This window comes from Salmo trutta, chromosome 34, assembly GCF_901001165.1.
Source record: "Salmo trutta chromosome 34, fSalTru1.1, whole genome shotgun sequence".
In the NCBI taxonomy this organism is placed as follows: domain Eukaryota; kingdom Metazoa; phylum Chordata; class Actinopteri; order Salmoniformes; family Salmonidae; genus Salmo; species Salmo trutta.
Window position 1 is genome coordinate 26,109,514 of NC_042990.1, and position 15,597 is coordinate 26,125,110.

Here is a 15,597-nt window from a genome sequence, read left to right on the forward strand (position 1 = left end):
TGAAGCCTTCTTCACAACAATTGAACCGCTCTCTTTGAAGTTCTTGATGATCCGATAAATGGTTGATTTAGGTGCAATCTTACTGGCAGCAATATCCTTGCCTGTGAAGCCCTTTTTGTGCAAAGCAATGATGACGGCACGTGTTTCCTTGCAGGTAATCATGGTTGACAGAGGTAGAACAATGATTCCAAGCACCGCCCTCCTTTTGAAGCTTCCAGTCTGTTATTCGAACTCAATCAGCATGACAGAGTGATCTCCAGCCTTGTCCTCGTCAACACTTACACCTGTGTTAACGAGAGAATCACTGACATGATGTCATCTGGTCCTTTTGTGGCAGGGCTGAAATGCAGTGGAAATGTTTTTGGGGGATTCAGTTCATTTGCATGGCAAAGAGGGACTTTGCAATTAATTGCAATTCATCTGATCACTCTTTATAACATTCTGGAGTATATGCAAATTGCCATCATACAGAGGCAGCAGACTTTGTGAATATTAATATTTGTGTCATTCTCAAAACTTTTGGCCACGACTGTAGTTTTTTTTGAGGCGAGTAGTGAGTAGTGATGTTTACTGGATGTGAAAGACGTGCCTTGACATGAATGTGGATGGATGACTGTCATAGCGTTCATTCCAGATTCTCTCTCCAGGTTGATGTTAAAACTGAACTGAAAACATGCTAGTTGATTTAGTCAGTGGGTGGGGGTTTATTTCTCTCCAGTTTCTTTCTCATATTAGTTTTAAACCTGTAGATAGAGAATAGAGCATCTGTAGAATAGATGAGTTAATGTATTCAGAATGTTATGACCAAGTTATAGAAGTGTTTGGCTTGATAAGATACTTCTGACAGTTCTGCCCTCCAGTTCTCAGTGTTGGCAGTCCTTAGAGTACCCTAACATGCTTACCACGCTGTATATTCCCGCCTCTTGAGTTGGCCGGAGGCTCTGTTGTCTCATTCTTGACTTTGCCATTTGGCAAGATGTGGAGTTGGATGGATGGATGGATGTGGTATCAAAGGAAGGGATTCCAATGTTGAGAAGATCCAACAAATTGAAGCTGAAATCAATCTTTTCATTTTTGTTCCGGCCTGAGTCTCCGCCAATCTCAGCAGGATTTTCTAGACTTTTCAAGTGTGTTCAAAAGCATGACTTCTACAAGACTTTTAGAAAAGCTCAGTCAGAACTGTAAACATGATGAAGAAGGTTTTGTAAATCTCCCAGCCTCCTCTCAGCCGTTGTCTCTCTAAGAGCAAGGCTTTCAGAAAGCAGAGTGAGCCACAGTGAAGCGCACACTATTTACCATCAAGCCAGCAAATGATGTGATGATGCGTTTTTAGCCATTTTCCACTGTTGTGTGGAAATGGAGGACCAAAGGGAATTGCAAAGATTCAGTCCATAATCCCTAGCTCCAGCTCCTATTGATTCTCACTTTAGACCCTCATTTGTACATTCAAATAGACAAACTGTGTTTTTCCTTGTCTCAACATCTTCTCCTGGTGTTGTCTACAGTGGGTCAGTCTCTGGTCAAACAGTTTGGGTTCTTGTAAGACATCAAATCATCCAAAAAAAGTGCCATCGATACCAACCAGATAGAACTGTAAGATCACAATAGTTTCTTTGAATATTTGAGTGGTCATGCCCAGCCTCTTTTGCAGATAGACCTAATTGACCTGTGTACCAGTGTTCTAGTCTGCTGCACATCAGTGCCTGTATTCACAAAGCGTCTCAGAGTAGGAATGCTGATCTAGGATACATTTTTCCTTTTCGATCATAATGAATAGGATTATATAGACAAGGGAGACCTGATCCTAGATCAGAATTCTTTTTTAATAGGACCCAGCTTCACAGTGAGTGAGTGGTGTTGAAGTGGGCTCTATAAATAGCTGAGGCCATATCAGACCTGTCCTATTGTCCCTCCACAGCAAAACAACATCTAGTCTTTCCCCGGGCCCGTGCACAGCATGGTGCAGGGCCTTTGTGTGGCCCATCCCTCGGCCCTGGGCTTTGTCACTGTCACGTCTCTCTGTGCTGGGAACCAGGCATGGTGTCATGTTGCTGGGGTCTGCAGGTTGAAGGCTCCCCTATATGCTTCCATTGACTGGAAGGAGTCACGAGTGGCGAGGTGCCGCAAGCGACGGTTAGGATTACTTTTACTGTAAAAATCACTTCACATTATTCTCATATCTCATAATATGAGTTTAGCTGGTAGCCTATACTATGTAGGACAATAATATCATGATATGTAACGTATTTATTTTTTCCCCATCACTAATTATCTGTGTGCTATGTGCGCCCACTCTTCTCTCCTGTGTCTGTTTCTAGACATGTTTCTAGGAAGCTCATTTTAATGTCTCTATCAAACGGTCTTCTCGACTGTGCTACAAGTCTCTGACAGCTCAGGTTGGCTAAATATAGAAATAGCCTAGAAATAGCCTAGCCTGTCCCTGGTTCCTACAATGTTCCATCAATGATGATTAGAAATGTGCGAGCAAGGAAGAACAACACTAAAAATACACTGAGTGTCCAAAACACAACATAGACTGACCAGGTGAATCCAGGTGAAGGCTACTCAATATTAGGAAGCTGTTCTTAATATTTGGTATACTTGGTGTAAGTAATATTAGGAAGCTGTTCTTAATATTTGGTATACTTGGTGTAAGTAATATTAGGAAGCTGTTCTTAATATTTGGTATACTTGGTGTAAGTAGCCACTCTTGGAGGAGTCGGGAGCACAATGAAAGTAGACTTGTTATTGATCAAGGACATATTATAGTACAATACTGATGTTGATTAAGGCAGCCCCCCACACCTCTCTGATTCAGAGGGGCTGGGTTAAATGCGGAAGACGCATTTCAGTTGAATGCATTGGGTTGTACAACTGACTAGGTATCCCCCTTTCCCTTTCCTATTTTCTCAACACACTACACAGGGTTGAATGGTTCACTATCTGCAGTAAATAGATGATGACTTCAGGCTTAGATGCGGACTAACAACATTCAGAGCCGGTATCGACAAGTCTTCTGTCTCTCATCCCGTCACTGTAGAGTTGCAACATACCAAGCTTATTACAGTTTCCTGCGTACTGTGTAGCCCATACAGGTCTCCCTCTCTTATCCTGTCACTGTGGAGTTTAATAACATATTATTTCCTAATAGCTCGCTCTCTGTCATCCCAGTTTCCCTGTACTGCTCATGTATATCAATCTCTGTTATAGTTTCCTGTAGCTCACTACTGTAGCTCACTACTGTAGCTCATATAACTCAATCTCGCTCTCTTTTCCTCCGTCTCTCTCCAGGAGTGTCGTCCCGCGTCCCAGAGATCATGGCGGCTGGAACCCACTCCCCCGGGGGACCCAATGGGATCATCCGGAGCCAGTCCTTCGCTGGCTTCAGCACGCTACAGGAAAGACGCTCGCGGTAAGGGAATAGAGAGGTGGAAGTTGGCCTGAAGGCTTTCTAGGCACAGATCTAGGATTAATATGCCGTACCCAATTCCAACCCTAGCTGTTAGAGGGGAAAAAAGAAAAGCTGACCATAGATCAGTGCCTAAGCACAACTTCATCCTACTCCATAAAGCAGTGGTTCCTTACCTTTTTTTGCTTACTGTACCACCAATAGAATTTTGCTTTGCCCGGAGTACCCCTGAAGTACCCTCTCATGTGCATTTTACCAGTAAGCCTATGGTCTCAAGAGTCTTCTCAAGTACCCCCTGTGGATAGACCAAACTCTGAGACCTCAGTCTTCTTCAGTGAAGCAGTGAAAGATACCCTCCTCTGACTGGCTCCTCAGACTGGGAATGTAGTAATTGCTATACATGAATCAGTTGAATGAGCGTTAAGCAACTGACAGATGACTGTCACGTGTGGTTATCTCCTTCTGATAATGAGCATGTGTATGTGCCTATATGTCTGCCTATTAAAGCACTGCTGCTAGGCTGAATGTAGCATAAAGCTAGCTAGAGTGACCCCATGGCAACTCATTCTGCACGCTGGCCTAGATTTGTGGCAGCTCTGAGTTCCAGGCAGGCAGCAGTATGTGACATGTTCTGACTTGTCGAGCAAGAAGTGAAATCTGCTGTCGCTGTGTCCCAATAATTCTGCTCTATACAAGGAAGTGGATACTTGTCAGTGTAGGGATACGGGTCTATAATATCAACACTACATACACTAGTTAATTAAAACCAGAAGACCGCTGTCTATCACTTTAGGGTTGGAAATATTGTAAAGAGCATTTCTAATGTGCATGTCACACATCACCACCAGAGCAGTTAGGGCACTCCAGCATAAGAATGCTTCGGCTAGCCCCTGACCCCAGTACAGTTCATATCCCTCCGCCTACTATACTGGGGCGGGTTTGCCTTGAACTAGCCCCTGACCCCAGTACAGTTCATATCCCTCCGCCTACTATACTGGGGCGGGGTTGCCTTGAACTAGCCCCTGACCCCAGTACAGTTCATATCCCTCCGCCTACTATACTGGGGCGGGGTTGCCTTGAACTAGCCCCTGACCCCAGTACAGTTCATATCCCTCCGCCTACTATACTGGGGCGGGTTTGCCTTGAACTAGCCCCTGACCCCAGTACAGTTCATATCCCTCCGCCTACTATACTGGGGCGGGGTTGCCTTGAACTAGCCCCTGACCCCAGTACAGTTCATATCCCTCCGCCTACTATACTGGGGCGGGGTTGCCTTGAACTAGTCCCTGACCCCAGTACAGTTCATATCCCTCCGCCTACTATACTGGGGCGGGGTTGCCTTGAACTAGCCCTTGACCCCAGTACAGTTCATATCCCTCCGCCTACTATACTGGGGCGGGGTTACCTTGGGGACTGTCACTAGGCAATGAAATTGTCTCTGTGTGTGAGGTGTGTGTGTTCTGAGCTGTTTTATGAAGAAGAAACTACAGTACGTAACTCTTATGTATTGTGGACTGAGGAGTCAAAATTGCTGTATTGACCTCAGAAAGACCACCTTAGTGACCATTTCTGTCGAGGACCCAAAGAAAACCTTCAAATTCTGTGTGTGTCCAGGTGTAACTCGTTCATGGGGAACTCTGCGGTGCAGAAGAAGCCCACGTCCAAGCCCAAGAAGCCCCATCTGTCAGGGCACAAGGCCAGCAGCGGCTCCAGAGTGCCCCAGCCCAAGAGGGTGGAGGAGGTGTACGGGGCCCTCAAACAAGGCCTGGAGTGAGTACAGACATGCACACGTGCACATACAGAAACGGCACGCACACACACACGGCCCATATAATAACCTGGTGATATGTGAGAGCTTTATTGTAAGCTGTGGCCTCTCTCTCCCCCCTCCATCCCTCCCTTCAACTTTCTTCTTCCCCTCTCTCCACTCCTCTCTTCTTCCTCCCTCCCCCTCCACCCCTCTCCTTCCCTCTGTTCTCCCTTTTCCCCCTCTCTCTCTCCATCCCTCCTTCCACCTTCCCTCTCCTCCACCCTCTCCTCTTCCCTCCACCCTCTCCTCCTCCCTCTCTCTCCCCCTCCTTCTCTATCTCTCCCCGTCCTCTCTCTCCCTCAGTGAGTATCTGGAGGTATATCAGACTGAGCTTGATAAACTCACCTCTCTGATGAAGGACATGAAGAGGAACTCCAGACTGGTGAGACAGGATGTGAGCTCATCATCATCACCACTACCACTGACTGTAGTGTAGGCTCAGTCCTAAATCAACACCGAGACCCTACGCCCTATACCCTTGTTGTAGTGTAGTGCTTCTCAACCCAGTTCTTAGGGACCAACCTGTCATTTCACTTATTGGCTCTATCCCAACACTAGCACACCTGATTTAACTAGTCTACTAATCATCAAGCCCTTGATTATTTGAATCAAGTGTGCTACAGTGTTGGGGTTAGATCAAATATGTGGAGCGGCTGATGGTCCCAGTGGACTGGGGTGAGTAACACTGGTAATGTAGCTAGCTACACGTCTCCTCATTCTAATTGGCCTGATAATCAATTTGTTAATGATGTTATTTCTTCCCCATGACATCTCACATGTGCTAATGAGCGATTAAGCTCCCTCTCATCTAGTTCTGTAGCTAATAGCTACTACGCTAGTCAGACAGCAAACACATTGCTGCTCCTCTAACCAAAGACAGCTTCTCTCAATGGGAGGAAGCGGTTTTAAAATAATTCATATTCCTTTTGTTGTCAGACAACTGCAGTCTGCTTTGCATTAATGGCATAGTTGTGAGCTGCTCCTCCATATGCTGTGCAGTAGTAACACTATCTACTGTGTGTGTTTTCCCCCAGGGAGTCCTGTACGATCTTGACAAGGTGAGTGAGTTGTGTGGAAGGCACCAGGCCTAACCAGTCTGCCTGAGTGAGGATGGATCTTTGATGTGTGTGTGAATCATTTTTCTGCCAGGAAAAGAGAGAGGGGGATTAGATTACCATAAATGAGTCTGCTCTCGGTTGAAAGTGTGACATGTTTGATCATCTAACATGTTACCCTCTGTTTTAACTGCTGTCACAGCTTAAAGGCGTGGATGCACCATTTTACTGACAGTATCTTCTCTTGTCAACAACACAATGTAACTCTAGCTTGTTCTATTTCTGTCTGCAGCAAATCAAAACCATCGAGAGGTACATGAGACGGTTGGAGTTTCATATGAGCAAGGTATTTACATAATAGCAGAGCGTATTGTGTTACTGTGCTGCTTTGGATAGATTCTGTTGTAGCCCAATCTGTGGGGCTTCAAACTGGGTCTGTGCTTCTGAAAACCTGGAGCAGAGATGAAGAGAACATGAAGTGCTTTAGAGAGGGTTTAAACTCTGCTCTCTCCCTCTCCCCTCCACTCCTTCTCCTCGTCTCTCTTTGCCCCGTGTGCCACCCCCACACGCCAACACACACTGGTATCGTTAACAACGGAACACCTCAACCAGCCTTCCCACGCACTAGCAACAGCAGTTTTTGAGTGTTGCTATGGGTCCTTCAATCATAGCTGAGCCATACACTTTTCTCTACACATACAGAAGCATACAAGCATCCACAACATCACCCCTGTCCAGACCCACCTGCTCACTTCCCCATCTCCAGCGCCCACATCACTCTCCACCACATGACCTAAAACGGCACCAATTTGATTCTGTCCGTTGCTTACACATTTACACAATAAAGCTTTGACCTTTCCATTGTGTTAACAATGGAGGATTGGTTGATTTGACAGTTTTTAAGCATACGTTTTTTCAAGATGATTGACGATAAAAGTATCATCCAACCCATCGGGTATCCCACTGCACCCTTGAATGCCATGTCTTGAAATATGCAGACCAACAGAATAAAAGTAAATTGACACTGTAAAACTTCTGACACCAACTTACTAACTCTGCCCGTCGCTTTTGGACTTTATAGCATTCCCAGAAAGCATGGATTATTGAGTCATTGTTAGTTTTATACTTAAGACATGACTTTGCCGTTGTGCTTGTGTAATAAATTCAATACATTAGTTTATACTGGATTATGCTTCCATTTTCGTTAATTGTAATTTCGTTAGTTATGTTCCAACGTTCCCTCCATCTTGTGCCTCTTTTTATCTCTCAATACACTCTGAGTCAGATTCTCTGTGTTGTGTGACTCTGGCTTGAACCCTTGACCTCTCAGACGTCTCAAATGTATTTGCTGAGAGCCAAGGCCTTGAACACACACACACACACACACACACACACACACACACACACACACACACACACACGTCCTGTTAATATTAATCGACCTGACACCTCAAAGTCCCCCTGGCTATAGTCCCTTCTGCGGTTGCCAGATTGGGTGGCATTCTACCCTGCCATGTCCCTGTTGTTGCCAGATTGGGTGGCATCCCTGCCATGTCTCCTCTAACGTTCCTCTCCGGTAGCCCTGCTGTGTATGTGTCAAAGCTGCAGTGGAACATAGCAGAATGAATACTAGTCAATAACAACACACAAACCAAAACCAGCACCTGTGCCGAAGGTAACCATGGAAACATGGAGATGTTGGCTTTGAGGCTTCTGAAGAGCCAATCATTGTGACGTAAAACATTTGAACATACACACACAGACCCCACTACACATGCGCCAACAAGTTTTTGAACTCTGTGTATTTCCAACCTTTGGGGGAAAAAAATACAGTATCTCTTCTTTCATTACTTAAGATGATGAAATGTTCCTTTGGCCTTTCAACAGATGTGTCCTGCCTGTGTGAAGCATTAGTGTTGTGCTCTATCATTACCTGCTCTGTTTTGTTATCCCTCACAGCTAGCATTGTTACACCTAACATTGTTAGCACTGAGCGCTACCGTTTCCCATTTGATTTGTTATTCCTCACAGCTAGCATTGTTAGGATCCGAGGCGGTGGGTGTTGAATCTAGGTCGAAGCAATCCTCTGGAACAGTGGTTCCCAAACTTTTTATAGTCCCGTACCCCTTCAATCATTCAATCTCCAGCTGCACTGTGAGAAAACACACACACACACTATCCTTCTAGCACCAGGGTCAGCGCACTCTCAAATGTTGTTTTTTGCCATCATTGTAAGCCTGCCACACATATGATACACTTATTAAACATAAGAATGAGTGTGAGTTTTTGTCACAACCCGGCTCGTGGAAAGTGACAAAGAGCTCTTATAGGACCAGGGCACAAATAATAATATTATAATAATCAATCATTTTGCTCATTACTTAGCCATTTTACATATAAAACCATATTAGTTCATCAAAAATTGTGAATAACTCAAATCAAAGTTTATTTGTCACGTGCGCTGAATACAACAGGTGTAGTAGACCTTACAGTGAAATGCTTACTTCCAGGCTCTAACCAATAGTGCAAAAAAGGTATTAGGTGAACAATAGGTAGGTAAAGAAATAAAACAACAGTAAAAAGACAGGCTATATACATTAGCGAGGCTATAAAAGTAGCGAGGCTACATACAGACACCAGTTAGTCAGGCTGATTGAGGTAGTATGTACATGTAGATATGGTTAAAGTGACTATGCATATATGATGAACAGAGAGTAGCAGTAGCGTAAAAGAGGGGTTGGTGGGTGGTGGGACACAATGCAGATAGCCCGGTTAGACAATGTGCGGGAGCACTGGTTGGTCGGCCCAATTGAGGTAGTATGTACATGAATGTATAGTTAAAAGTGACTATGCATATATGATAAACAGAGAGTAGCAGCAGCGTAAAAGAGGGGTTGGGGGGGGCACACAATGCAAATAGTCCGGGTAGCCATTTTATTACCTGTTCAGGAGTCTTACGGCTTCGGGGTAAAAACTGTTGAGAAGCCTTTTTGTCCTAGACTTCGCACTCCGGTACCGCTTGCCATGCGGTAGTAGAGAGAACAGTCTATGACTGGGGTGGCTGGGGTCTTTGACAATTTTTAGGGCCTTCCTCTGACACCGCCTGGTGTAGAGGTCCTGGATGGCAGGCAGCTTAGCCCCAGTGATGTACTGGGCCGCACTTACTACCCTCTGTAGTGCCTTGCAGTCAGAGGCCGAGGAATTGCCGTACCAGGCAGTGATGCAATCAGTCAGGATCCTCTCGATGTTGCAGCTGTAGAACATTTTGATGGTCTCAGGACCCATGCCAAATCATTTTAGTTTCCTGAGGGGGAATAGGCTTTGTCGTGCCCTCTTCACGACTGTCTTGGTGTATTTGGACCATTCTAGTTTGTTCTTGATGTGGACACCAAGGAACTTGAAGCTCTTAACCTGCTCCACTACAGCCCCATCGATGAGAATGGGGGCGTGCTCGGTCCTCCTTTTCCTGTAGTCCACAATAATCTCCTTAGTCTTGGTTACGTTGAGGGAAAGGTTGTTATTCTGGCACCACCCGGCCAGGTCTCTGACTTCTTCCCTATAGGCTGTCTCGTCGATGTTGGTGATCAGGCCAACTACTGTTGTGTCGTCTGCAAACTTAATGATGGTGTTGGAGTCATGCCTGGCCATGCAGTCGTGGGTGAACAGGGAGTACAGGAAGGTACTGAGCACACACCCCTTGGGAGCTCCAGTGTTGAGGATCAGCATGGCAGATGTGTTGCTACCTACCCTCACCACCTGGGGGCGGCCCATCAGGATGTCCAGGATCCAGTTGCAGAGGGAGGTGTTTAGTCCCAGGATCCTTAGCTTAGTGATGAGCTTATGGTGTTGAACACTGAGCTGTTGTCAATGAATAGCATTCTCACATAAGTGTTCCTTTTGTCCAGGTGGGAAGGGGCAGTGTGGAGTGCAATAGAGATTGCATCATCTGTGGATCTGTTTGGGCGGTATGCAAATTGGAGTGGGTCTAGGGTTTCTGGGATAATGGTGTTGATGTGAGCCATTACCAACCTTTCAAAGCACTTCATGGCTACGGACGTGAGTGCTACGGGTCTGTAGTCATTTAGGCAGGTTGCCTTTGTGTTCTTGGGCACAGGGACTATGGTGGTCTGCTTGAAACATGTTGGTTAATGAGAAGGGTGTGCTTGAAAGGATGCACATAACTCTGCAATGTTGGGTTGTATTGGAGAGAGTCTCAGTCTTTTTCCGCACAGATCTGTGCCTGTATTTTGTTTTCATGCTAGTGAGGGCCGAGAATCCACTCTCACATAGGTACGTGGTTGCAAAGGGCATCAGTGTCTTAACAGCGCGAATTGCCAAGGCAGGATACTCTGAGCGCAGCCCAATCTGGCAGTGGCTTCTGATTTAAATTCAATTTTCACAAAACTGCTTGTTGTAATTTCGATGAGGCTCTCTTGTTCAGATATCGGTATGTGGACTGGAGGCAGGGCATGAAAGGGATAACGAATCCATTTGTTTGTGTCATCCGTTTCGGGAAAGTACCTGCGTAATTGCGCACCAACTCACTTAGGTGCTTTGCTGTATCACATTTGACATTGTCCGTAAGCTTGAGTTCATTTACACACAAAAAATCATACAATGATGGAAAGACCTGTGTGTTGTCCTTGTTAATGCAGACAGAGAAGAGCTCCAACTTCTTAATCATAGTCTCAATTTTGTCCCGCACATTGAATATAGTTGTGGAGTCGCTGTAATCCTAGATTCAGATCATTCAGGCGAGAAAAAACGTCACCCAGACAGGCCAGTCGTGTGAAACTCGTCATAATGCAAGCGGTCAGACAAGTGGTAATTATGGTCAGTAAAGGAAATGTTAAGCTTGTCTCTTAATTTAAAAAAAGTGTCAATACTTTGCCCCTTGATAACCAGCACACTTCTGTATGTTGTAATAGTGTTACATGGTCGCTGCCCATGTATTGCATAGTGCAGAAAATACACGAGAGTTCAGGGGCCTTGCTTTAACAAAGTTAGCCATTTTCACTGTAGTGTCCAAAACGTCTTTCAAGCTGTCAGGCATTCCCTTGGCAGCAAGAGCCTCTCGGTGGATGCTGCAGTGTACCCAAGTGGCATCAGGAGCAACTGCTTGCACACACGTTACCACTCCACTATATCTCCCTGTCATGGCTTTTGCGCCATCAGTACAGATACCAACACATCTTGACTACCAGAGTCCATTTGATGTCACAAAGCTGTCCAGTACTTTAAAAATATCCTCTCCTGTTGTCCTAGTTTCCAGTGGTTTTCAGAAGAGGATGTCTTCCTCAATTGATCCCCCATAAACGTAACGGACATATACTAGGACCTGTGCCAGGCCCGCCACGTCTGTAGACTCATCCAGCTGTTATGCGAAGCAGTAATTGTTTCAAAACATGTCCTGCCATGTCACTGATACGTCATGAAACAGTGTTGTTTGATGAAGGCATTGTCTGTCTAGTTTTTTTGGCCTTTTCCCCCAGCATTGTCCCAGTCATATCCGTGGCAGCAGGAAGAATTAAGTCCTCCACAATAGTATGGGGCTTGCCTGTTCTAGCCACTCAGTAGCTCACCATATAAGACTCTTCTAGCCCCTTCTTATTAATGGTATCTGTTGCTTTTATACATGTCTTACTACTCGAAGTCATCTTAATTCTCGCTCAAAAAACTCCCGTAGCTTATTTTTCAAATTGGCATGTTTTGTTTCTAAATGTCTGTGCAAGAGTGGTTTCATCGAGTTGTGAGATAGTACTTTTGCACATATAATATAGCACACTGTGGCTGAGGAAAGGCACTACTCCCAATATATGTGAACCCCAAATCAATGTAGTTCTCATCATATTTGCGCCTCTTCGATGGTCCAACGACCCCGTCTGTTGTTCGGTGCTTTCTTGGGTAAGGGGGCAGTAGCTCTTTGTCTGCATCAGATTTACAACTGTTAGTGTCCATGCTAGCTGGGCTAACAACAACATGCAGGCCTTACTTTTTTTAACCATTTATCAATTTTCTAGCAAACGGAATGAGCAGCAGCTACGTTTGGCTACATACGGACCGTTAGTGGAATTCCTGCGAGAGCTTAACAGATTGGATGTTAATTATTTGACTAGGCTGCCTGTATTTGACATTGTGTTTGTTATTTCGCTGAACACTAGATGGTTTAATGTTATTTTTGGCAGTGAAACTAGGCTACTCAGGTGAGGAGAAAAAAACTCACCCAAATGTATAATCCTGTTAGAAAATATAAATGGACTGTTTGGAAATGTGAAGAAAAAAATAAAAAACATTATTATTATTTTTTTTTAAACTAATCAAATTTTTTATTTGTCGTTCCCCCGACGGCATTGCGCGTACCCCAGTTTGGGAAGACCTGCTCTGGAGCATTTTACAAGCCCCTTGTGGCTGAGTGGGAGAGAGAGGAGAGGGGGGATAGCGGGAGAGTATAGGAGGGATTGAGGGAGAGGGCTATGGTGCTGTGAGACGCTAATGAGGGCTATATGGGTGAGGGCGGGGAGGTGTCTAAAACGAGTTAGAGCGTGTGTGTTCTGTGTTGGCACCCTGTGGAGAGTCTAGGGGCCTCGGGGGACAGGACAGAGATCAATCGACTGGTCCTGTTTCTAGTCTGGGTGGTGAGGGAAGGGTTGTGGATGATAATGGTGCTTCCGGCGTGTGTGTGTGTGTGTGTGCGTGTGCGTGCGTGCGTGCTGTTTGTTGTTGACAATGTATCTCCTCATCTCTCTTCACACTCAGAACAGTCTTTCTCCTCCATTCAATACTCATTTGGTACTCTGTGAACAGCACATGTAGACCTACGCACATTCTCATTGCTAGTGATGAATGACGTCCATTTGGAGTTCTTGAGAAATACGGGGGTTTTCTGAATAAGAACAACACAAACATTTCTCATACAGTTTTGGCCAATGCTGTAAGACGACTTTGTTGTATTTGTTGTAAGTCGGCAGCATGGTATTGTAAATTGGACAAGGGACAAATCATGCTGGGAGCATGAGTGTTCTAAAGTGGGAAGCCAGCTGATGCCTATCTCTGGGTGGTGGACTGCTGACACACACACCAACACAGAGCCAGCCCAGACATCAGCAGATATCTATCTAATGAGATCAATCTGAATAAAGAACTCAGCCAGGAGAATCACCAGACTGACTGACTATCCTCGGAAACGCTGATGATGTCAGGGAATTAAATCTACATCCATAGCCTGCCTCATCACCACAGGGAGAAGAGTAGTTCAAATCAAACCCTGCTTTGTGATGTCATGGCGTTGCAAGCGTTAATGTTCCTCAAACTCTATTGTACTATACATTTTAACAGAAATTTTAACATTCAAACAGCAGAATCATTATCAGTGTGTCAACACCAGGGCTTAAAGTTCTCCGTTACTGCGACGGATATCCGACATATGGATTCTGGAGAGGTCGTTTTTTGAGATCAATGTAGGGGGCTGGTTTGGAGATGACACAGCCTAATACAGACAGAAGCATTTCTGTTTTATAGCCACTATGCTGCATCAGTTGGGCTACAGGTGATAATGCTTATTGCTAATAGCACATCTGATAATATAGGCCATGCGTAGGCTATATGCATGGTCTAATATGTTAAAATCATTTGTCCATCATTTTTACCAATATGTTATTGGGCCCATTTCTGGAGGTTGAAATTATGTTTTAGATGGTGTCAGCATCATTTTATTTTCATACATTTTGGAGTAGAATTCCTTCTCAGTCCTTTTCATGAAAATTATCCTGGGGAGGACCCCGGACCCCTAAAGCAAGAGGAATGGAATTGGTCAAACTTGCAGTTTAATACATGTACAAAATGATCCTCTTTCCCTAAAAGCATGATGGTCATGGCTTTCTTACATGAAAGGGGAGGTTAACTTGGCCCCAGACAATCGATCTGAGATTGACTGACTTCAAGTTCAATCATGGGAGTTTTTTTTGTTGCTTGCCTGAAAAAGGGCTGTTTCTTTTTTTTGCTGAGTTTATATACTGCTCAAAAAAATAAAGGGAACACTTAAACAACACAATGTAACTCCAAGTCAATCACACTTCTGTGAAATCAAACTGTCCACTTAGGAAGCAACACTGATTGACAATAAATGTCACATGCTGTTGTGCAAATGGAATAGACAACAGGTGGAAATTATAGGCAATTAGCAAGACACCCCCAATAAAGGAGTGGTTCTGCAGGTGGTGACCACAGACCACTTCTCAGTTCCTATGCTTCCTGGCTGATGTTTTGGTCACTTTTGAATGCTGGCGGTGCTTTCACTCTAGTGGTAGCATGAGACGGAGTCTACAACCCACACAAGTGGCTCAGGTAGTGCAGCTCATCCAGGATGGCACATCAATGCGAGCTGTGGCAAGAAGGTTTGCTGTGTCTGTCAGCGTAGTGTCCAGAGCATGGAGGCGCTACCAGGAGACAGGCCAGTACATCAGGAGACGTGGAGGAGGTCGTAGGAGGGCAACATCCCAGCAGCAGGGCCGCTACCTCCGCCTTTGTGCAAGGAGGAGCAGGAGGAGCACTGCCAGAGCCCTGCAAAATGACCTCCAGCAGGCCACAAATGTGCATGTGTCTGCTCAAACGGTCAGAAACAGACTCCATGAGGGTGGTATGTGGGCCCGACGTCCACAGGTGGGGGTTGTGCTTACAGCCCAACACCGTGCAGGACGTTTGGCATTTGCCAGAGAACACCAAGATTGGCAAATTTGCCACTGGCGCCCTGTGCTCTTCACAGATGAGGCAGGTTCACACTGAGCACATGTGACAGACGTGACAGAGTCTGGAGATGCCGTGGAGAACGTTCTGCTGCCTGCAACATCCTCCAGCATGACCGGTTTGGCGGTGGGTCAGTCATGGTGTGGGGTGGCATTTCTTTGGGGGGCCGCACAGCCCTCCATGTGCTCGCCAGAGGTAGCCTGACTGCCATTAGGTACCGAGATGAGATCCTCAGACCCATTTTGAGACCATATTCTGGTGCGGTTGGCCCTGGGTTCCTCCTAATGCAAGACAATGCTAGACCTCATGTGGCTGGAGTGTGTCAGCAGTTCCTGCAAGAGGAAGGCATTGATGCTATGGACTGGCCCGCCCGTTCCCCAGACCTGAATCCAATTGAGCACATCTGGGACATCATGTCTCGCTCCATCCACCAACGCCACGTTGCACCACAGACTGTCCAGGAGTTGGCGGATGCTTTAGTCCAGGTCTGGGGGGAGATCCCTCAGGAGACCATCCACCACCTCATCAGGAGCATGCCCATGCGTTGTAGGGAGGTCATACAGGCACGTGGAGGCCACACA

General features: G+C 45.6%; 1 protein-coding gene across 6 annotated transcripts in view; it reads left to right on the top strand.

Annotated features, from left to right (window-relative positions):
* The window catches only part of LOC115173921 (rho family-interacting cell polarization regulator 2), an 83,244-nt gene that overhangs the window by 34,537 nt on the left and 33,110 nt on the right, over positions 1-15,597 (top strand). For 4 of the 6 annotated variants that reach the window (XM_029732429.1, XM_029732433.1, XM_029732431.1 and 1 more), the window contains exons 2-6: positions 3,292-3,412; positions 5,024-5,179; positions 5,523-5,613; positions 6,254-6,277; positions 6,567-6,620. In XM_029732429.1, coding sequence (XP_029588289.1) covers positions 3,292-3,412; positions 5,024-5,179; positions 5,523-5,613; positions 6,254-6,277; positions 6,567-6,620 — 446 coding nt within the window. The remainder of the gene's footprint in view (positions 1-3,291; positions 3,413-5,023; positions 5,180-5,522; positions 5,614-6,253; positions 6,278-6,566; positions 6,621-15,597) is intronic. The other 2 variants (XM_029732430.1, XM_029732435.1) reach the window with 1 other exon arrangement.